Source organism: Taudactylus pleione, unplaced genomic scaffold (genome assembly GCF_031769625.1).
Source record: "Taudactylus pleione unplaced genomic scaffold, aTauple2 ptg000230l, whole genome shotgun sequence".
Classification (NCBI taxonomy): domain Eukaryota; kingdom Metazoa; phylum Chordata; class Amphibia; order Anura; family Myobatrachidae; genus Taudactylus; species Taudactylus pleione.
In genome coordinates, this window is record NW_028284632.1 from 1,415,819 (window position 1) to 1,441,118 (window position 25,300).

Consider the following 25,300-nt stretch of genomic DNA (forward strand, 5'->3'; position numbering starts at 1 on the left):
CCGGGCAGCCCCCAAGCCCTGCAGATAGGGAGAATAGATGCCGGGCGCATGCGAAGTTGAATGCACATCTGTTTGCGAAGTGTAACTTATATGTTTTCGCACTGCGCATGTTCCAGAGACGAATATACGCACGTATGGGCCATGTCATACGCATATCAATCTCATCTGCACATTGAGAAGGCATAACTAGGCTATAGCGAGGTTTTGTCACAGGCAAAGTTCAGTTTGCCTGCGGGCTATGCAATGTTGGACGTAAGAGTAAAACTGTTTCCAGTAATGTCATTTGCACCAAATATACTGTACAGTAGGCTGGAGGACATTCGCCTGATGATGGTTATGAGTATCAAATCAAACTTACGTACCGGAGTCGGCACACCGCAAGGTGCAGGCAAGTAGTAATTATGTGGATTTACACCCATCCAGGAGCTTATACATTTTTCCTGATTTGCATCCAACTCTACTTTAGTAAATTTACTCCTAAGAGTCAATGGAACTAAAGTGAGAGTTTTTAGAAGTGAGTTTTAAAAGTGATGTTGCCCATAGCAACCAATCAGATTCTACTTAACATTTAACTAGCACCTTCTAAAAGATAATAGCTAGAATCTGATTGATGGCTATGGGCAACATCACTTTTAAAACTAACTTCTAAAAACTCTCACTTTAGTAAATTTACCCCTTACAATTTACTTTGAACATAAGAGAGAATTTATATATAAGCTAACATTAAATTGAGAATTCTTTCATTGGTGTTTTAAAATTAGAACTGCAAATCACACCTAAATAACTAAATACACTAAGTTATGTTTATACATTGGTGAAGTAGTTATATTGACGACAGTCACTCTGTCAACAGTGAATATTCCGGCTGGAGAATGTTGACAGCATAATACTGTACCATCACGGTTGTAATGTAATAGCATTTTAACTGTGTCAGCAGTATAATTTTAACCATGATGCTTTTATCATCATATTTAAAGTTGTACTGCCAACACGGTTAAAATGCTTTTCAGTGACATTACAACCATATCGGTATTATGCAGTCGGCATTTACCCATCAGCATAGTGACCCTATACTTTGTATTATTCTAAAGAAAATACCAAAGAGTTTCAGAGACATTTTACATGCGGCCAGTGATTGGGCAGGAATGGAAAACAAACCAGAAGAAAAACTGTATTCTACAAAATGGATAACACACTAATACGTAAATAAAATTACCCTATTTTTAAATGAAGTTTTCATCTGTCAAAAAAAAATGGTGCCTAAATTTAACATATTCAGAAATAGTAAAATAATTAACAGATAAAAACAGAATAATCAGGAACTAATAGGATGAGGAAATACAATTCGCTCATTTCATTCGAACCTGCAGTTCGTTATCTATAATTGCTGACTTTACTATATCTAAAAGTTGAAAACATTAAAATAATAAATAAAATAGCAAGTGCATTTTTAACCACATTGGGCCTGATTCAGAGATGACGCAACTACAGCTACGTACGGGTTTTGCGGTTTTTTTAGCAGAGTTTTCATGCGTTGGGGGCGCACGCAGTTTAGAGCTATTAGGAGCTATTCAGAGTTGAATGGATCTCAGTCAGATCTCCACTTGAGTGGATTTACTGGGCGGCAATGGGACATATTGGGGGGTATCCAATTAGCCGTGCTAGATTACAGCGGCAAATTACCTCGCCTGGGGCTATCCAATTCGCCCCGAAGCCGGCCTTATCAGGGGGGAGGGGGGGGTTGGGTTTCGGGACCTGATGTGTCCCGAAAAAGAATCCACGATAATTGCCATTATTTCACCTGAAAAAAGGCGAAAACACATAGGTCCACGAGCTTATCGCAGCAACTATGTGTTTTCTGAAGAACTATCCTATTATTTCAACTGAAAAAATAGGACAGGTTGAAAAAACCATCGGGGATAATCAGCGAAAAATCCACTTTTTTTGACAATCGCGTGGATCAAATAGTGCCCGAACATTGTTCGGGGCTAATTGGATACCGCTCATTATCAGAAATAAAGCAGCTGCAAAGTCTAAATCAGTTACAATATGTAAAGTATTTTAATATGCAACAAACTAAATAAAACATAATATAACCTAAAAAAAGTATCTATTATCGCTTGTATATTTGGCAGACAGCACCAGACTGATGGGGCATATGCAGGCGAGATAAGTTTGCCGTGGGGGCGTTGACCTAATTACGGGATATTCAGGGGTAACCGTATGCAGAGATCCGTCTGCTTTCAGTCTGATCTCCTGCACCAAGTATAGGGCTGGGCTGATGATGATGGCAATTGCATTAACAAGTGGATAGATGAAGGTGGCGCTTTCGACCGGTCCATCATTTATATTTACACTGGAGCAGTCGGGATCTGAGATTCTATAATGTTAATAACATTTGCTTGTGCTTAGTCACTGTGCGAAAGTCAGCTCTGCTGTCACTAGATTAAAGAGATCTAAGAACAGACATTTTCTACTATAGGATTTTAGGTTTTCTACAACCAGTTTTCCAAAGGTATTGATGAAAAGTAGGGTTAAAAAAAATAATAATAATAATTCTACAAAATGCTCTTGCATAGTGATTAATCCTTACAGATGGTTCAAGGGTGTTAGGGGGTATTAGGCCCAGGGCCGACTCGAGGTATGTGCGGTCGAACAGTGGCGCCACCCCATAGAGGGCGCATCCCTCCCAGTCAGTCCCAATTTCAGCGGGACAGTCCCGTTTTTCGGGCACTGCCCCGCTGTTCCACCCACGGGACGAAGTGTACTGTGGGTAGTCATGATGTTCCTCACCTCACCACCGCAGCTGTAAGGAGGTGCCGGTCCCTGGGAACATGAATGGATGCCCCGCGCATGCGCACGGGATCCATTCAGTGCAGGGAGAGAGCTGGGGGCAGCCCCAGCCTGACGTTAAATGGGACGTGTGCCGTACGGGCACGCCCCCAAATAGCGTCATGTAGTGGTGTGGCGTATGTTAATTAGACCATACCCCCTTTCGTCCTGCTGGAGCCGGCCCTGATTAGTCCAAATAATATCATGAGTGGCCTGTTAGTGAGCGTAATAGTGTTTGAATTTGCATTTGAGATCCAGGTGTTTGCTACGGGTTTGTTACTAGCAGTTGGATCTCACTGCAGACATTCTTACATGAGAGGAAGATGCGTTCTGAAAATCAGAAGGGAAACGGAATGACACGCTAGCCTTGGTCTATTTTGGAAACTGCCTTTCTCCAACTACTGCGGTTTTTTTTTTGTGCAATTTTTTTCATGTGTTTTGTGTCTGTTTTATTGGTGTATTACTATGCTGTGTTTATAGTCATTTTTTTATACTAAATTAAGCGGCATCAAAGCCAACATTAGAATTAAAGAGGTGCTATTAATGGCACTTGTCAATTTTTCATGCATTTAACAATGCATCTTTTTTTGCAGAAAATGTGCCTAAATCGCTATGTGATATACTGGGACGCACCAGGAGACTGTGCTAATTCATTTGACAGGCGACACTTGTATATCTGTGTGCAACTGAGTCTGTAAATGGAAGTTGGCGTGGAATTGACAGAACTTGGCTGCATTGTAGCACTTCGTATGCTGGTTCTGAGTCTAAATTGCACACATATATACAACTGTCACCTCTTCACCGCTCACGGGCTGCTGAGTATAATGCAAATCATACCAATAGATTAATTTATCTATCACTATGATAGATAACCAGCCTATCATTTTTCTTTTTTAATAATTCTCTTTTACATATTAAAAATAACCCTCAACCATACTTTTTTTTTAGATCAAACATGTTCTATAAACCACTCAATAAAATCAATACAACGATTTAACATGTTCTATAAACAACTCAATAAAATCAATATAACGAATGTACCACATTTACAGTGCCCTTACAAAGGCGGATAACTTGCAGAAAAAATTCTATTTCCTGAACATGTGATCTAATACGTTATATAAGTCACTCTGGGTCTGATCCAGAGATGTACACAATGCAGATATTTATGCAGTTGAGCGATTATCGGTAAATTGTGCATGTATCTCGCTACATTACCGTAGTTCACCCTCTGAGGATACCATTATATTATATGGGTGGAAAAACGCGTCAGTGTTACTTGGGCTCTGACCTGTCACTCTGTTGCTGTATGGAGTAATCACTTCAATATTGAAGATCCGCCCTCCAACTAAGTAGAAGCCGCACTCTACATACTATCTCCTGTCACCAGTGGGACTGATGCAATAAGAATTTGGGTGCAGTGTTACACATCCGGACCAGTGTATCTAAATAAAAGAGTGGACGGCTGGGGACAACCTGCTAGTACTGCAAACATGCCCTCGTCATCTGAATCAGCTGTCCTTACTAAGGAAGCGGACTGCTATTACTCCACACAGACTGTTCACCACTTATCTATTTCCTGGCTGGTTTAGAGCGCTGGATAAATGGTGATCTGATTACTTACTGTCCACCCTGACAGGTTTATACCTTTTATATGGAAGTTACATCATAAGGATCCAGGAAGTGAGGATATATGTGACATGCTCTACATAGTCTATAACCATACCTTACTGGACAGAACTTCACTGGAAGTCTCAAATCCCAATATATGAACTAGGACTAATAAGCATCAGAATACGGCATAATATCATCATTAATAAGATTTAGTCAAATCTTTTTCTAGATATTACAACACGAGACAAGTGACATCGGTCTGTTTATGGTCGCCGTCTGCTGTGGAGATCATAAGAAATTGAGGGCTCGATTCAGACCCAGACGCTAAGCTGCGCTCTCACGCAGCCAAAAGGGGCCAGGTATGCAAATGCCACGATTGCACTGTCTGGTGTAAGGACGCCCTCTATGTTTTAGAGAGCGACGGCAGAGTGAACGCACGCCGGTCTAAAGACGCCCACTTTTCTTACTTAGCACATGTCATCTCCAGGAAGTGTATGATTAATCAGAACCATCGAGAACCACCGGAGCTGCACGCAGAGCTTGAAGTAGACCCTACCCAGCCACAAGCACTGCGATCACTGCAGGCTAAAATACAATCAAGTGACGTGTACAATGACGCATCTTTGCTAATTTTGCACAACCATAAAATTCCGTGTAGACGCCCAGACACGCCTGTGCTCGCACCACCACTCCCCCGTTCACAAGCACCTTCCCCTGTTACCACCCACAAACTGTCACTCAAAATAGCGCCCAGTCTACTACGAGCGCACAATTCCCGAGCGCAGTGAGCATACACATGCACAAATGTGCAATTGTCGGCCATAGCATGCGTTCGCGGCTTAGCGTGTGGGTCTGAATCAGGCCCTGAGTCTTATGTTTTTATATATAATTTTATGGTATTCTTAATGTGTGTGCTCAATACCACTTGAAGTGGTTATTTGTAATACATTTTAACCATATATATGTAGTCCTCTAGCATATACTGTGTATATATATATATATATATATATAAATTATTCACCTTGTACTTTGCAAATTACCATAGTCGCTTGCAGCGACATTTTACTCACGGTGTGATTGACAGGCAGGGAGCTTTTGGGGGAGGTAGTGGGGAGTGACCAGGGTTGCATAAAAATCAGATTTTTTTTATAACAATCAAAAAATCGGATTTATTTGAATTAAATCAGATTTTTGGGATTTAAATAGGATTTTTTTATAATTTTTTTTTTTTATTTAAACGGTTTCATTTTAGATGTTTACACCTTGTTTTAGTAATACATTAACAATTTTTGAAGATGGAACAGTAACAAAATGAACACAGTAATAGAATAAATACATACTAAACAGTTGCATCAAGAAGTACAATTAGGCTCTGAATTTCACTCAGTTGTTTGAGTCCGAGTCACCCATGTACATGTCTTTGTCCATTTCCTCACGTTTGTCCACAACATAAAAGGCTCTTTAGAATGCAACCAGCTTAGCTGCGTTTTCATTTCCCAATCTGTTGCGTCTTTTGGATTGTACAAAACCGTACGTTAAAAAAATCCTTTAAATTCCTGCACTTGATGAAACTGCGGAGAACATCTGCTTCAGAAGATTTACTACAGAAGTGTCTAACTGAAGTTGTGCTGCGTAGGACATCCACCAGGCTGGAGGAGATACTTGGCGTAAAGAGTCCACTTCAAACATGTATGGTGCAAATGGTTTCATGGATGCACGATAGTTGATGATGACAGGCATAATTTGACGATTAGTGCCATGAGCAAACCCTATAACAGTCTCAATTTCAGCAGAAATAAGCTTTTTTCCCCTGTACCTAGGATCAAGTAGATTAGCCAGCAAGTGGGCATCTGTGGTGCAATTCTAGCTCTTGCCTTTGCCATCTTTACTACATTGCTGTGGTGTCCAATCTCTTCAAGATCATCTAACAGCTTCTTCCACACTTGTACGACCTCACTGATTGTGCAGTTGTGTCTTTGTGCACGATCCAGCGCTACAGCTACATCATTTGATTTAAATCGTGCAACCCTGGGAGTAATGTAAAGAAACGCAGGTTTATCACGAACCAGTTTCGGAGTATGTCACAGTCTGGGTCTGCAATCCTGTACGTAATAAAAATGGTTCTGGAGTCTCAGTTCCCGCGGCCATTTTGCGTGACCATAGGGTTACTCAGAACAACAATAATCGAATGGCCAGCGACCAATGCTCTGTCTTTGTACTCAGATGCTTGGATTTGCAAAGCTGCAGGTAGGCGTCTCGATACATTAATCTGCGTCTCGGAAAGTTGCATATTTTCGCACAGCACCTGTGTACGGGATCTATGTACTATAGATCATTAGTGCAGCAAACACTACTCTGCACATCAAAGTTTTCAGAGAAACTTAAGTTTTAAAAGATTCTGATCACCATTAAGACATGTCTCAATGCTTAGTAGTAGAATCATGCCTCTGAATCTTCATAAAGAGCAGTTTTCCTGGAAGATCCATTTTATATTTCTATATATATAAAACCAGGCTTGCCTACCCTCCCGATTTTTTTTCGGGAGCCTCCCGAATATCGGGTGCAGCTCCCGACCCCCCGGAAAGGCAGGTAAGCCTCCCGGCTGCCGCCTACCCCCCCAGACTACTAGTAAAAACCCCCGCTGCCGGGGGGCCCGATGACGCGATTCGCGCTGAATCGCGTCATCGAGGCTCCGCCCCCTGCTTTACAATGCCTTTTTTCCTGCATTGTGAAGAGGGGGCGGGGCCACGATGACGCGATCGGGTGGTCATGCCCCCAGCCCCGCCCCCAAAACGGCATCACAGTCCGGCCACGCCCCCCACAGAATGCAGGCATTCAGCTCCCTCCCGGAAGGAGGGAGCTGAATGTCGGCAAGTATGTATAAAACACAATATATAGCACTTCACTTAAACAAAATAAAATTATTTTTTGGCAAAGGGATTTGGTATGTTTTTCAAAAGCAAATCCAACTCAGACCATACTTGCCGACTTTGAAGAGTCTCTCTCCGGGAGAGATGCTTCTGCTGGCAGGATCGGGGGGCGGGGCTGGGCTGTAGACATAATTAGGACCCGCCCCTTTTCTTGAAAAGTCTGCGATTTGAGGGTCTGCAAGGAGGGTCGGGCCTAAACAACACGATTTGCACTATTTAGCCCCGCCCCCTCCCAACGGACCCGGAAATGCCCCATTAAATCTCCCCATCCTGCCCGATAGGAAGTGGGCAGGATGTGGGAGATCTGCCCAGACTTCCGGGAGTGTAGGCAAGTATGACTCAGACAAAGAACATGAAGCTGCAGAGATTCTGTCCCCTAGAAGAGCCAGTTTGGGAAATTGACAAAAACAATTATTTATTTCAGCTTATTTGTTATTTTTTATTGAGTGTCTCAGAGTGATTTATTTGATACCGGATCGTGCAGCACGATTCTGCGTGGAAATGAAAGATCTCTACAAAGAAAATTTTCAAGGTCAAATACCATACAGATTTGTCCACATACACTGTGGTGTCAGTCGCACCAAACAGTCCTCTCAGTGCGTCAGGTCTCTTAAGACTTGCCTGCATGAAGCGTCCTTTTCGCTCAAAATGTGCATCTTATTCGCTTAAATAAAACAACTGTAAGCAACATTTGTACATCTGCATCTAAACTGTACGTGAAGTGCTATGATGTAACGACTGGGGCTTTTTTACAGTCCAAACGCCATTGTGCTTCATCTGCCACTTTGTACGTTTAAAAAAAAAAAAACTGAATTCCTTTGCGGTTAAAGTTGCAGGCCAGAGTTCCCAGTGAATAAGATGTAAAATGTGAAGAAAAAGATATTGTACATTACACCGCTCAGAGCTGCTCAATCCTGCCAGTAGCCTAGCGCTGTATGGCGGTATTGACGCTAGATGTATGGGGACACATCATACTTACGTACATTATCCGGGAGGGGGCTGCCAGGTCGATGCACCAGGAGGTGTGGTGGCGGCTTAAGTGGGTGGGTCGGGGGCGTGTCGGAATGATTGCGCCATAGTGGCCCCGCCCCCTGCTGTATAATGCTGATATTACCGGCATTGTAAAGCAGGGGGCAGGGCTAGGATGATGCAATTCAGCACAAATTGCGTAATCGCCCCCCGCCCAAAGTGCCCACTTTCGCGTGCGGGTGCAGGGGGTTGGCAGCCATTCCAGGGGACTTGCCTACTCTTGCGGGGGGCCGGGAAAGGCACACGATTTTGGGGGGTATCCCGACAGTCCCGGGAGAGTAAGCAAGTATGGGACACATCTGTATATGAAATAAGACCACACATGCAAACTACTAAACTGGATGCGATTCAACTATTTGGTGTTCTGGATGGCCAGCAGCGGGCCCACTTCTAGTGTCACTGGGGTCTGTGAACGAGGTTGAAAGATGACCAATGCCAATAAAGGTGAACTGCCATTAATATAATTATGCAATATACCGAAATCATTGTCGAGCAAATAAAAATTGCTACTAAAACAAATAAACCGTTACTAGGTATAAAACCAATTAGTCCCAGTTGCCCCATCCACCTGAGTACAGTGGTGGTGGTGGTGGTCCACCAGCAGTGTGTTTTATTCATTCATGATACCCAACTTCTGAAGTTGGGGGAATGGGACAAACGTATGCATCCATGAGAAAGGGAGTGGTCACATGTCACAGGGTCATGACCCGCGCTTCTGATGCAATATACCACCCACGTTCCTTTACCCTAATATTACTTTTAAAAGGCAGCACTCATAGCAGATGGTATGCACAGCTGCCATTAAATCGGGACAGTTGGGAGGAACGTACACTGCGTGCTCCATTCACGCACATTCACTGCAAGATAATTCCAGGTGGTATTCCACTGACATCACCCGACGGTAGGTGTAAGTGGAGGGTACACGCTGCATGGCAACCATCTCTCCAGATGCCCTTTACATAAATGGGCAACCATTATGCCCTTTACATAAATGGGCAACCACCGCTGCCCACCTTTTAACAGATAGCAAATTTCAACAACTTTTCCTAAAGTACACTCAACTGTGCTTTATTTTCCTACAGCAGCATGAATATCTAGAAAGCTTAGTGCAAGTACAGCTGGCATCCTACACATGGATGTGAATAGTAACTGGGTACGTACGTACTTAAACTTGAAAAATGACTAGGAAGGTTCTAGCTAATGGCAATTTTTTTTTTAAAATGCCAATTTTAGCAAATATACGGCTCTCCCAGTACACACTGCTTTGTGCTTTTTCCTGAATAACTTAGCAGGTTCCAGGTGTGGAATTTGCACAACTGTTTCTATTTATTTTTACTTTTTTTTTACAAATTAGCACATTGAAATGGTTCACAAAATTTAAATCCAAAACAATAAATAGACTGCAAAGTAAAAATAGAATTAATATTTAATATATTTAAGAACAACCTATAATTAATATTCCAATACAAAGTGTTATTCCACAGAATTCGTTAACAATACTGTGTCATTTTGGGAGCAAATAAGGGTATTACAGATCAGATACAAAAACAATGACTCTATAAGACTCAGCAATTAGATTTAGTAAAACAAGTAGCGTGCAAAATCCCTGCAATTTTGGGGAGCTCTGCTGGATTCCCACGGCAGTAGATCATCCTTCAGGATCATTCACTTTTAGGGCCGTAACTAGCTGTGTGTGAGTGGTGCAGTTGCACAGGGCACAAGGAACAACGTCAATTGAATGTGGTTTGCAGGGTGCCTACGGAGCTGCCCAGAGTTTCCTTTGGCTCCAGGCTGTGCTCTACTTCCTAGAGCCTGCGTCCCTAGGTATGACGTCATGACATCACTGGTTTAGGGGGCAGGGCCACCCGATGCTGGACCTCGAAGAGGTAAGTATTAAATAATATGGGTGCAGTGTGTGTGGTGCGGGCCCCCTTGGACCCAGGGGCCTGTGTGCACCACACACCCTGCAACCATTATAGACACGCCCCTGCTCAGGAGGTTATATTTAGCATGTGCACATTATACCTGGAGGATATAGGAGATATAAGAGAATATCAGGTTGACAAATCACTTCCTGTGTGAGAAGGAAAAGAAATAACATTTACACAGCGACCAATCAAATTTTAGCTTTTGTCCATTGGGTGAAAGTCAGTCCCAGGGATTGTCATTACCCCTTCATCCGCTTATTGCATTCATTCATCGCCATGTTTCATGTTTCTATAGCAAAACCATTGGCTTTATATAACTACTAAATGGTTTTATAATATATGCCCTGTGCACAGAGCTGTGCTAGTGTTAGTGTATTCTATGGATTCTATAGACTCTCATAACAGCTTCATGTGACGAGAACACTGCATGGCCCTCCCCTATGGTGCGTATCTTCATCACTTTCCATAACATCTGCTGTTTTTAATGAATACAGTAAGGGCGAGCTAGGAGTTGATGAGGCCAGGAACGTACTGAGTGTTATTTATTTAGAGAAAAAGACTAAAAAATCAGAGGAGTCCTGCTTCAGTACCACTCATGCCTCCTCTTACTTTCCTGTGAATCTAGATATCCTAATGAGTACTTAGTGCAACATCACATACTGTGAGCCGAGAAGCTGTCTTTATACACAGCCTTTCAAAATATAAAGATGTGAGTGCATTTATATTTTATATTGTGCCAGAACATTATATAGCACTTACAATATTACAATGAAAATAATATTTGGAGGTCAAACCACAATATATACTATACATGAGTGCGTTATGCCAATTCTACACTTAAGGGGAAAAAGATCTTTACTCAGAATGCTTAAGCTGGACTATTGGTCATTAAACGACGGTGCAACATTGCGATCCGATGTAACGATACATTGCGTCGCTGTACACACTGCATGATCTGGCGTACGACGGTGCAATGTATCGTTAAATGCTACATGGAACAACACACCCTATTGGCCCTTATGATGTGCAGTACAGCAGATGGGACGATTCAATGAACGGGGGCTGGGAATGACGGATTCGGCATACACACTATGCAATGTGTATTCGATCCGCGTTGGAACGATATATCAGACGATTGGTTGGATAGTGTGTACCCAGCTTTACACCCTAGGTTGGAGAGACGAGGCATAAACAGCAACAAAAAAAGCAACTGATTGCTTATAATAAGCATCAGGGCACATGCAGTATGCACATGGGTTTGGGGGCGTGCAGTTTTAAGGCTGTAAGAGTTAGGGGTATATTTACTAAAGGTCGATTTTAATCGATATAACTTCGATCAAAATAGTTTAACATCAATGTTGTGTTTCTAGGGCTAAATCACACATTTACTAACAGACAATTTTTGATTTAGGTTTTTAAGTATTAGTAAATGTGTGATTTAGCCCCAGAAACCAAACATCGATGTTGATCGATTTTAAAGCGATTAAAATCGACCTTTAGTAAATATACCCCTTAGGTTGTAATATTCCCATGACTGGTCGGGGCCATTTTAGAAGCCTGCTTTCAGGTTCTTCGCTGATTGGTGGGAAAGCAGGCTGTATACTAAATTGGAGGGTTGTGAGCCACCTCCCTGTTGAAGTAGGGGGAGGTTCCCTGCTCTTGAGAGGGGACCTAGGTGATTCCATTAGTAACTTTGAGTCTGGCCCAGTAAGGGGAGGAGACAGCATATCCACAATCCAGTTCCAGTTTGGGGCAGAGGTTATGCCCCTATAATTTTATGTCACAGGCTGATTGTCTGCAATGCTTTCTCAGCCACTATTTATTCTTGTTTATTTCATCTTAATACCTAAATGACCTTTAACAGTCACCTATGTAAGTGTGTCATTATTTTGGTGGGGGGTAAGATGGGAATGTCTTATTATGTGCTGAGCAAGGACTGCTTTGAGCCCAACAGCTGCGGCTGAAAGTAATGTTGGGGTCTATTTAAGAAGCGGAATCCAAATCAAAGGCTCTTTCGTTGCTTCTCTCAATTTAAGAATAGAAATCAGGGACTTCGCCAGTGGTGACCTATTTTGTGCTGCTTTCCTCTAGCGTTATTATGGCCTTAGGGAATTTGGCAAAAAGCCTTGGTATCACCATCTCACAATTAGGCGTTAGCTTGATCTGCCAATGGGGTACAGCAAAGGGGGACTGACTTCACTGGGTTTCTGGGTCAAATCACTATGCTCAGTCCTTAGCATGCATGCACATATCCCTTTAGTCCATCGCCGGAAGTGTTAATCTGCCAGTGACAGGGAGAAAGGCCTCTCCAAGGACTGGGGTTTTTGTTGTGTCTCCCATAGCAGCCCCAGCAAAAAGCTATGGCACAAAATGTTGGTTTGCTGATATTAGCTACAAAACAGAATATTAATTACCACATCTTATAATAGACTTCATGTAGCAGTGGTACTGGATTTTCCAGAGATAAAATTTAAATATGTCTAATGACGGCAGGCTTGCCGACATTCTGGCTACCCCTTCCGGGAGGGAGCAGCCAGATCGGCATGACAGGGGGCGTGGCTAGCACAAGGAGGCGGGGTTGGCCAGACTACGAGTGTTTGTGGGTGGGGCCACGTGATCGTGTCATTTTTGCCCCGCCCCCGCTAACACAATGGCGATATTACAGGAATTGTTAAGCAGGGGGTGGGGCCAAAATGACGTGATTCGGTGTGAATCGCGTTACAGCCACCCCCACCCCCCCCCCACTGCGGGGGTTTCAAAGGTAATTGGAGCGGTGGGCGGCAGCCGGGAGGATTGCCTGCCTTCCCGGGAGGTCGGGAGCGGCACCCGATTTTCGTGAGGCTCCTGTAGCAGTACAGTACACACTTAATCTAGCCAGACAACAATATGATCAGCCAATTAGGCAGTCCTGAACCAAACTGCCCCAACATTACTGCATGCATGCTCGCCAAACTATCCAAGTCAGAGTGTTACATTATTGGCAATCCAGAATAAACAAGTCCCATGTCCCGACCATGAAATGACTGGATTGGTGAATTATGGTTCACATTATGTGACCAAATCAGCTACAAATCTGGTATAGTTGCCAAACAGACACATTAGTCCATAGCCTGCTTTAAGCTCTTAATACAAATCCCAAAGCCCTGTTATCTTTATTAATGCAGAATAGAAATGAGTACCATGGTTTATAAGTTAGTTAATTTTGACTGGTTGGCTTGGCGGTCTCTTTGAATCAACAATTATTGTCTTATTTATCATTATCCATTTATCTAAGTTGTAAATTAAGTGAAACAGAGTCAGATATTTTCAACAATGTTCATCAAACAATTAGTCAATGCGATCTCCTCTGCAAGTTCTAGCATTATCTACTAACATTCAGATTCTCCAGAACATCAACACACAGCATTAAAAGAAGCCAATCAGATATTTTCTTTCACTGTCTTAACTGAACTATTTAAATGAGGTAAAACGTGATTGGTTTCTATGACCTATAGTACATTAGTGCACACACCTCAATTTGATTGGAAAAAACCTTGTAACATTTTGTAGCTGAGTTTCTTCCTACACTATACTGTAGATTGTAAGATTGTTAGGTTCTCAAATAACACGCCAGGCCCCTGCACACAAGCCAGCATCCCCCCATTCACATTTACCCCTACCAAGAATGCACACATGATATATTGTAGTTAAGTGGAAATTGCGCCTTAATAACTTGCTTGTATATTGAACCTGGCGAATGACGATTCGGAGGCTCTCTACTATCCCCCCGCCCTTTACCCCTACCCTCACTGTGACTCTCTTCTATCTTTCCCCTGCATCTCTTTACAATATTTTCATGGTTTGCACTTAAATGTAATCTCTGTGTACTTGTTACTTGTTAATAATTATACAGCCCCATATAAAATGTTAGCACTTAGATAATAATAATAATGATAATAATAATAATAATAATAAAAAATAATAATACTAATAACAACAACAACAACAACAACATTACTATAGAATTGCTATGGAAAATTACAAAGGTCTAACTGGATAGCCGGTATGTAGAAAAAATGAAAGTGTAAAATAAATTAGAGAAATTAAGTAGAGGGATAATGTAAATCTAGAAAAAACGGCATATGCTTGGCTCCACTGACAAGCAAAGGGTTAACGTCTCTGGCAGTAGAGAGTGTGCAGAACAGCGTTGTGTTCGCTGGCTCTGCATTTTATACTGTGCTGCAGTCTCATCTTTTGCAAATATGCATCCATTTAACTGACCTTATTACCCCCACCCCTACAGCACACACTTTCCCACTCACCATGTCGCCATCCAATTTAATTAAAGATTCTATGTGCTTCTAAACACTTCCTTGGCCTTTCAAGATCACCTGATCCTCTAGGGATGCAGAATATTGTAAGAAGGTGGAGAAGAGCAGGGGAACTCGAGGCTGCCAGTTCTTTAAGTCTTTCAAACAAGTCTGGGTGGAAAATACTGCTGGACAGAGTAAATGAAAGGCTCCATAACCAGCTCCAGTCGTGTCCTGCAGTACATTGGAGTGGAATGTCTAGGAAAGATTGGGTTATGGACAGGTGCATTTGTTTGTACAAGTCATGGCTGGAGCATTTATGGGGAAAATGGGGTACAACACCTCTAACATGACCTGATGGAGCTGCACAATAATGTACCTTTACTTAAATATTACATAAATACAGTATATTAAAGCAACTTTTTTAATGAAGGGACTGAAGACACCTAGGCATCATGGGCCTGATTCAGAGATGGACGTTATTCCGATGTATACGCAATCACTCAGCACATGCGTCAAAGTCCATTACTGTAGACGCTCACAGTGATTATCTTCACACGGGACTGGCAGTTGGGCAACGTTTGAGGGAGTGGCAAAAATGCAGGCATGTTTTCTCCATTCCGTACAAACCATAGGGCTACTCAGAAGTCCGATTATCGAAGGATTTGTGACCACCAGCTGCGCCTTTGCACACAATGGTTTGGATTTGCAAAGCCGCAGGCGCACGTCTGAATACGTATCCTGGCAGCTACGACATTTGCATATTCTCGCACAGTTGCGGCGTACAAAGATGGACACAATTAGCGTAGATCTCTGAATCAGGCCAATGGACTCCTCTGTGAGTTAACGATCATTATTATTTCACCTCTACATTATTACAGCCGTACACAGATTATCCAAATTAATTGGGACAGAGGAAAGTTCCGATAATCAGTTTGCTCGGATAACTGGACATGTATGTCTATGTATGTTTTTTTATTGTATTTTTTTTTTTATTCAATTAAGTGTTTAGGGGCTAATATACCATCAGATATTACTTTTGGTTACTGTTCATGTTTGGATAATCAGCATCCAGATAATTAGTGTTTTATTGCACCAGCTATTTCTGATTTCCTGGAAATCGCACATCTTTTTGTGAATTGGTGAATTTTATTTACATTTTTGTGAATTGGTGAATTTTATTTACATTTTGTTTGTTTGCTTGTAGCGAACTTCCCAGCTCCATTTCCGCTTCTCTATGCTGGAAGTAATGCCCAGCATGCATTATTATCCAGTATGGCATAGACATTAATATTTTATTATACATGTAAAGATTCAAAATGCCCATTGTCCCTGGAAATACTTTTCCAATGTTGCTTACGATGTACAATATAGTCCATGCTAGATAGTCAGCCAACAGCTGGATGCAGGGGGAGTGGGAAGCAAGTATTGCATTCTGGGAATTATATTTGTCAGCTGATACTACTGTATATAGCTAATGGCCTAGCTGTATATTCTATACAATCAATAACGCATTATTAGAAATGAAGACATAGGATTAAGAAAAAGTGTGACTCCCAAAAAAAGACTTACATGTTACTACTTTCAAGTGTTTTGGGTTCGCTAACCACTTGAAATACTCTACCAGTTATCCTATATGTGAAATGAGACTAATTGTAATGAGATACACAAGAGAATTAGTTCCCTGACAAATACGCTGGTTGTATGAAATGCATTTTTTTTTTTTCAATACTTCTGGTATAATCTTTAGATTCTGTTAAACAGCGCAAGTAATGAAAAATAGAGAGAATTATGCTCTCTTTACAAAAGGTATGGGGGTTGCAATAAAGCGCCACATATGATATTGAGTTGTCTCCATCCATGCAGATGTGGCCAAAATTACCCTTCACTTCATTTATTTTCTCTGGTCGGACACATCACAGACTTTCATAGAAGTTCTGAAATTACGTTTTTACTTTTTTGTTTTGTTGTGCCCCATGCTTCACCTGATCTTCAATTCCCATGTAACATTGCACCAGCTCTACAATTTGTCTTCATCCTGGACTTTAGCCCACCTACACTAGAACTGCTCCTCTACTACCATGCATCAATTATATCATTGGTAGAGTAATATAAATAAATAAAAAATTGTACAGTAGTTAGACTTTTTCCTTTGAAATAGAGGCCTTAGCGAATGTTATCTTAGAACAGATATCAGTCATTTTTCTTGTGATACAGGGGCCCGTGCTTACTCTACTAGGCTGTATAAGAATATATATATATATATATATATCAGATCCCTGATGAAATGATTTAAGATCATGAAATGTTGGATATAACCCTTTGCTTATCGTCTATTTATTTGACAAACGTACACAGGAGTGCCAAGTATATATATATATATATATATATATATATATATATAATAACAACAGAATGTAAACGTTTCATTTGCATCTTAAAATTCCTTTATGTTTGAGTCATTTTCTGTTTTCTGGATGGCTGCCATCACACATTTACCCTTCATGCTAGAGCCTTTCCAGCCTCAGATGCGCTCATGGCTAATTTTTGATTGCGTTTTTATTGTAGCAGTAAAAGTACAGCGCATTCTTAAAAAATGAACAGCTTATAATGAACGCTTAAAATGCTCCGTGGGACAGAGCCTGATCAAATAAGATGTGCTTCTATTGGAGAGCGTTTTGTTTTATTGAGCGCTGAGGACACTTGTCAAAAAGGCAGCTGTCAATGCTTAAAACACCGGTGGAGCGATTGAAGCATGTGACACCCGCTCCGTATTGCTCATAGAAGTGACTGTTGGCAACGTGGAGTGATAAGAAGTTGTCATTTAAATGTGGAACGAAAAGAGGCCGTGGTGTTTTACAAAGCGTCACAGCCCTGGGTCAGAGGTCATTGCAAAAAAAATGCACCTTTAGAGGTCTCTTGAAATCAATATAATGGCAACCAAGTGACTATGCAATGAATACATTCTGTTCCCAAAGCATTTCTGAAATTAGACCGGGCAAAAACTATAAACAGATTTCTAACAGGATGACTTTAAGAATGTATAATTTTTTCAATAATACGCTTATTTCAACCAGTTTCTTGACATAGGGGTATCGGGGAACGAATGTAAGAAGTGTGGGATGCATCATTCATACCCTGCTTTAATAGTTGTAGCATGGCTTTATCTATAAGAACATCTACATATTTACAGCAAGATCAATCTTCAAAGATACATGGGGGAGGTGGATGGACCAATGAAAGACCAGATATTGAATTCTTTTTAATACACAGTTCCATTGTCAGAGATTCTCTAATGTAAAAGAATGGAGACTTATTCTAGAAATTCCCTGTATGTATTTAACATACGTACTTACCACATATATATATATATATATATATATATATTTATTTTGGTATATGTAGGATATTGTTGTAATATGTATTTTGGGATATGTAGGATATTGTTGTAATATATATTTTGGTATATGTAGGATATTGTTGTAATATATATTTTGGTATATGTAGGATATTGTTGTAAGTGCACGCAATGTAAACTATATAAATACTCTAACCTTAATTATAAGACAATAATTATAACAATAATATAATAGTATGAAACTTTTTTCTTTGATGACCCCAAAACTACCATTTTGCACTTGCAGTGCATATTTTATCACGATACATATTTCTATGACTAGTTATGTAACTAGTGATGTAAAACTGTTCATGTAGCTAGTTGCTAGTTGTGTAGACTTGTCATATTATTTCTCATTTTTTATAATTCCGGTGAAACGTAATGTATTTGTTTTGCCAAACACTGAAGCGATGGCACAGTCACTGGTCTATTGGGTAAATCTACTTCAGGTCTACTTCATGCCTTTTAGGAAATCCAAAGAGTCATTTCAATGAGCAGATCAACATTCCAGAGTGAAAACAAAAAGGATAGATTTAGCTAATCGTTTAACCTTCACGTGCTTTCACCTTTGTGGGTAATTAGTCTTGAACACATTTGAGAATACAATAACAGGGGGAGGAGTAAATTGAGGATTGGCTCCCCCGTTCATCTAACAGGCAACTTGGCATTAGACATGTTTTTTAATGGTATCCAGCAAACTGCAATCTCTGCCTAACCCTAAACAACCCTAATGACATTGAAAAAATACTGCATTGCAGTACTTATTGTACACATCTATATACTCAACTGTCCCATGGACAAATACATGTGTGAAAGGTACATTGCTCAGCGAATGAACAAGTCTGGTGTGGTTATGTCTCACTGGGAGATTTATCTCTATTTTTTCTTATTTTATTTCACAGTCTCATTCACATTGCTATATGCCAAGCTAGCTAAACACACAGAATGAAAGGACATCTACTCAACTCAACAGTCCACAAGGCAAAACCTGGACAACTGGTGGAGGTGCTTAGTGTAGGACATGTAAAGATTATAGCGATGATGCTCTATGCATTTGACAAACAAAGAGGTAAAGGAGGAAAAGGAGGGGGGTGATCCATGCAAATCAGTGGCTGCTGAGATACACTGATCTTTTCAGAACAAAGAGAATGAAAGAAATTGGATTTTAAATTCACAAAAGGTGACAGATCCTATCACGGCCAAAAGAGTGTCTGTATGTAAGGCTTGGGGCTCGATTGGAATAGTTATGGTCTACCTGGGCCTTTATAGCAATGACCTAGTTGTTGGACTATCTGAAACAAGCATTATTATATTTACAAAGAAAAAACATTGCTTCTTGGATATGTCCATAGAAAAGCCATTGATGTACACATCGCTTCGCGTACTGTAACTTGTAAAGGTGTTCGTGGAAACTGAGTCTATAACAGTGTATAACAATTCCCAGTAACCAGAGAACTCGGCGGTAATGTCATACACATAATGTCCTGGGTTTCTTTGCAACAATGTATCACAGTGTCAAAACGACAGCGGAAATTAATCTCGAATCCGCATAGAAAATACAGTGTCTAGCAAAATAACTGTCAGCCGCACAACTGCTTGTATAGTTAATGCTCGGATAGTATTGTATATCACACACAAATGGCAATTCACATGTATTCAATAACACACGTATGGCATGCACGGATGGCGGCATTTCTCGCTGTTTTTGTTTTCCAGGTTTTCAACTATTCTCCAGTTCTCTAATGGTAAATCCAATGATCAGACCCCCTATGGAGTCTGTGATTGAGTGTCCTTTGCACAAACTGCACACCACTATTATGTGCACACTAGCACTGGAGCCAGGGCTGGAATCTAGCAAGCAATTTCCACACAATATCCAATCTCATTTTCAGAGCCATAAAAACAGTCTGCAATCTCCTGGAAGTAGCCGGTTTTCTTATTACACAGCGTTGACGCTTCTATCACTGAGCATGTCAAGGGTTTACAAGAAAGGGTGTCTTTTATAGACCTATGTGTTCCAAAGGGAACATAGATCAAACCCTGAGGATGTATCTGGTAGATTATTCCTCTCTCAGGATGCTTTGGGCAATGTGATTTGCAAAAGGCAAACAGGAAGTTTCAGTTCAGACATAGCCTGAATAGTAAGTTAATCAAAGCATCATTAAGTTTTCTGGCTTAAAACTGCAAGCAGAGATGGCATCATGCATAAAGATCAGCATGGAATATTCCAAAGCACACCTGGAATAAATTAGTCTAAGGCAGGAATTGCGACATTTCGAAACAATTGTATTCTACTCTTAGAAATGTCAAATAAATTGTGTATTATATATGTATATATATATATATATATATATACAAACACACTATACACACACAATAATATATCATACCCCCAATCACAAACACACTCACATGCGTACCCTATGAGTGTACACACACTTTTGCACACCCACCTCACACAATATTTATGTTTTGCTATATGTGACTATACTGTAAGTGACAGTAGCTGGAAAGAAATTATGAAAATGTAGCTATTTATTTAATATAACCAGCTGTATTGTCGCCACATACTGTAATGTATCTTACATAGCACAATACTCTTCGGAAAAAAGGCATACATTGAGCACTTCAGAGAAGCACGGTTTGATTACAGGGTTTATAAGTCCTCCTATACTGATGTACTGTATAAATGTATTTTTTTTCTAGTTAACAAAAGCGCAGAAATAGAACCATCTAATCATATTTTCCTAACTTTCAACATATATTTCATAGCGTACAGTGAACACAGATTCTACAGCAGTTCAACGTCTAAGGCACATGACAGTATGTCTATCTTCACTGTAGAAACTAAAAGGGTTGTGGAATATAATAGGATATAGTGAGTGTTACCATTTATATTTTTAAATGTAGGTTGTATTGCTATACCCATTGCACGGAATCTATACTTTAGCCAAAATGACACTGGGGTAGAACCTCCCTCCCCTACGCTCTGTGTGGACATTTATCGAGTTCCTAGTGACACATAAATTAAAGTATAGCAAAAATTGGGAGAAAAAAAAGGAATATTAAATGTCCCTTTAAGAAGATAAGATGGAATGGCAACCACAATGCTGTCTGCTCTCTTTAAAACCAAGTGGGAGATTGTTTCATCCCAAATTACTGATGATGCTGCAGCCCATCTTAACTTCTATCTTGCATGTATTTGCTTTTTTAAATATACACTCGACCCACTTTGGTTCTGGATGGTACGAACCATCACTGATCAAGAAATCAAGAAAGTAGCAGGAAAGGAAAACATCTCAGTCAACAGAGTAAATAATCTAAAAATAACTAATATAATATATATATATATACATACACACGTATTCTAATGCCATTCAAGGTTTTGCTGTTCTTGTTTAGTATGCATAAAAGAGATACACCCTTCTTAGCGAAGCACAGATGCTTAAAAATAGTGTAATTCACCATACACCTGTGCCAGAGATGTAATTAGCACCTATATGAACAGAATAATTAAAGTTGTGACTGCTATAAAGAAGAGCAGATAATAGAGGTAACCCCAGTCTTTATTTTTTTTCTTCTCGTCGCTTGCTATATTCCCAAATGATTGCCACCTGCTCCTCTATCTCGGCTCTTTCCCTAGTCGTTTCCTCGGCAACCTTTCTCTGGCTTCCCCTTGGAGCGATAGCTTTCACTTAGAATGCTCCATCTAATTTTGTTTGTTTTACACCCATCAAAACAAGCAGACAAAGACAATCCCTTAAGAATGAAGGGGTTGGGTGGGGATATAGAAGCATCAATTTGAAGGAACAGAAAGTATGTTCTTTTTTTTTTTTTTTAAAGGTCCGAGTCTACAGCAGAATTGAAGGGGGTTATATGAAATTAAAGGTACATTACTCCCCATGCCCCTGCAGTGTTCCATCAAATGCCATGCAGGTCACGACTGCAAAGAATTCAAGTAAGGCACTTTACACCCATTGTGACAAAACCACACAAAAGGAGAGTCAAGAAGCTATACGGTCTATGTTTTGGGGATCTGAAAGAAAAGACAGCTGTACTTATTTCACATATGTGCATTCTGCGGCAAATGCCTTTTCTTTTAGGGGGATGGGGTGGGATTCTGTAATTTTTCCTTTTTCTTTTTGCTTTAAGGCAGAAAGCTTTCAGCAGCAGCGTGTAGAGAAGCACAGAAAGGCAGTGACAGAGCCAAATACTCATGTAATTCAAATGAAGATTACACAGCATCAAGTAATTCTGTGATAGATGTACAGTGACATTATAGTTGTCAAGGTACCCTCCTAGATTGGATGCAACAGAGACTGAAAGAAGCAGAGAGAGGCGTTCGACAAGCTACTGCCTTGAATTCTTATTCTTATTTTTGTTTTCAAAAGAGAGAAGGAGGAACGTCTGTAAAATGGAAATAATTGCTTACAGTCAAATGAAAAGATTGGGGAAAAAATGAGAAAATTTGCTATAATCCACTTACCATCTTCAAGCCATTCCACTCCATCTGTGAGTATTGAGATGGAGCCTTGTAGCTTGTCACAGTGTCAAAACCAAAAAGAGCGTTATGTAAAAGCTGACATTCCTTCTTACAGTACTGCTGGCAAGAGATGCTACGAAGGACACACACGCACACACACACACACACTCACACACACATACAGAGTGCGCGTTGAACCACACGCCAGCCTCCTCCTCTTTTATGAGGTCACGGCAGGGAACTCTGAGATACAATATGCAGCATTTACCAAAACCCTATATATTAGTCTCATAAAATATTACCATACTGACCGCTCAGACATACCAAAATTAGCACAGAGAGAACAAGATCCTTTCTCTCTCTTTCCCTTTTTTTTTTTCTTTCAGGCTTGATTTTTTTTTTTTACATTTTTTCCAGGTTCCAAGAGTCTTTGTGCAGAAACACAATGGCAGAAAAGAGACCTCACAGTATCACAGGTTAGATGAAGACAAATGGACGGAACGTTACGCACAGCATGTAGGGTGTTTGGGGGGGATTTTTGTTTTCAAAGGTTGTATGGATTGTGCTATCGTGCAACATAGAAATGACCTTGAAAATAATATGCATTGTAATACAACAGATTTGCACGTGACGAATCACTTAAGTAACAAGAATAGAAATAAAAAATCAGCCCATCAATACTATCACTAAAGCAACAGAAAACACTAACATCCATATTAACAAGAGATGCAGACACAACAGATTTACAAACTGAATGGAACTTGAAACATGAAAAAAAAATAAGGGATACCTACCATCACCATTCTTAAGGGTTAATAATGTCTCGCTGTGCGCTCCGACTTTTCTCCTTGTTACAGTTATTTTTCGGGGGGAAAAAAAGCTTTATTATATTATGATTTTTTTTCTAAAAAAAAGAAAAGTTTTCGTTTATTATTTTTGTGACGTCTGTTTCCAATCCACGGACTGCCAGTAAAAAAAAAAAATCTCCACAAATTATTAAAAATAAATTAAATAAATAGTATAAAAAATGTGCATCTATAACAAACCAAATAAATAAAAATAAATAAAACTATAAATAAAAAAAATAAGGAAAGAAAAAAAAAAGAAAAGAAAAAAACAGAGAGAGAGAGAGAGAGACTGTGCTGATGCCTCTCGAAAGTAGGGTGTAGATATGAAAATTGGATAGAGTCTTGCTTGAAAATTGGCTAGATGCATTTATGGGACTATCTGTCAGATAAAGGCTGCATCTGATTGGCTAAGTGGGTTGGAGAAGGTGGGGCTATGCAAGGTGCTATTGAAATTGGCTTCTAACAGACGGAGGAGCTTAACTCTTTGTCTGCTGCACAGGATTTTGCGACGAGTTCCTTAGACATATGTTGCTGCTGAAGCCTGGGGGTTAAAGGCTTGGTGACAGTCACTGAAATGTCCTTTGAATCTTGCCATTAATGACCAGCTGGGCACTTCTGGCTGAACAATGTCAGTACACAGGTCATTCCCAAGATGTAAACTGTACTAATCCAAATTATTGATTTTAACATTACACTCTAAGTTGATTGAAAGGGGAAAATACAATCAGAGCAATAATGTTACTGTAAGATGAGAGGTATTTTAATAAAAAATTCTGATTTCCTAATATGCTATATATTATGTACAAAAATCTGTGGACTGCATCAAAACTATAACAGATGACCAAGAGTAGGAATGAAAATTTGATTGAACCTTTAAAACAAAACAAAACATTAACCTGTTATTTTCCTGCATTTTATTTCTCTAATTTAGCCAGATATTTACACTGAAAATTAAGGTTTACTATTTAAAACTGGGGGTGATTAGTGTGGTAACTTGTGACCACCAATGGGACAGCTTCATGGCACCAAAAAATTATTGATGGCTTGCCTTCCCAAGAGGTTCTGCATCAGCCTCTGAATATGTTTAATCTAGATGGCACTGGGTTTCCATTTCCATCCAAAAATGTAATACAACTGGAAGGACATTGTCTTATGACCTTGAGGTTTATGTTTTGCCAGTTGGAAAAGTTGTTAATTGAATAGTAGACTCTAAATTGTATTTAACTGCAGATCACAAGGGGGGGGCTCAACCTGTCCAACTTGTTTCTTTCTCATCTACACACTCTAAGGGTTGTATAGGAAAAATCATATTAATAATTTTCATAAAGTACAAATTAGATCTGGCACTTGGCTGCTGCCCTCTTTCGTATTTTCCATGAACGCTATTGTGACCTTCCACTTAGAAAACAAAGTGGCCGTACATTCAGTTGAAAAAACAAAAGTTTAATATGGGACACCTTGATTATACCTGCATTTTGTTGTCTAATTAGAGATTAAGCTTCTGTCCTATTATGCCAATAGAAAACATTTGTTAGAGAACCTTTTCCTATGGGATCTGTACAATCACGTTCTAAGTTATTACGCATTCATATATTTACTAGTTATAGAGGTGCCAACCTATTGTATCCACTGTGACTTCATTAGTGATGTACATATATACGTGTACTGTTTTCCTCTGGACACTGTTAATATGTCATGGAACACTGTTTCCCAACCAATAATGTTACAACAGTGGGTGTGGCCTGTTTGTTGCATACATATGGATGGACAAACAGTTCTATCAAAGCCTTTAAGTATATTTTACTTTTGGCAAGCAACAACTAAGTGTAATATCGAAGAGGAATAATTATCATTCATTTTTGGGATGTGTTTATAAGCTGTGTTTCCTCTAAGCCATACACCCTCTACTGTATATCCATATACAAATCCACAGTATACGAGCGATGCTCT

The 25,300-nt window shown here is 40.1% G+C and overlaps 1 protein-coding gene across 7 annotated transcripts in view; it reads right to left on the reverse strand.

Annotated features, from left to right (window-relative positions):
* ELAVL4 (ELAV like RNA binding protein 4) overlaps positions 1-25,300 on the reverse strand; it is a 97,498-nt gene that overhangs the window by 68,123 nt on the left and 4,075 nt on the right. The window contains exon 1 of one of the 7 annotated variants that reach the window (XM_088479298.1): positions 23,297-23,670. The exons of 5 other annotated variants lie outside the window; for them this stretch is intronic. In XM_088479298.1, the coding sequence (XP_088335424.1) occupies positions 23,297-23,305 (9 nt within the window). In that variant the 5' untranslated portion in view covers positions 23,306-23,670. Of the gene's footprint in view, positions 1-22,505; positions 22,612-23,296; positions 23,671-25,300 lie in introns of those variants that run through there. One more of the 7 variants, XM_088479297.1, reaches the window with a different exon arrangement.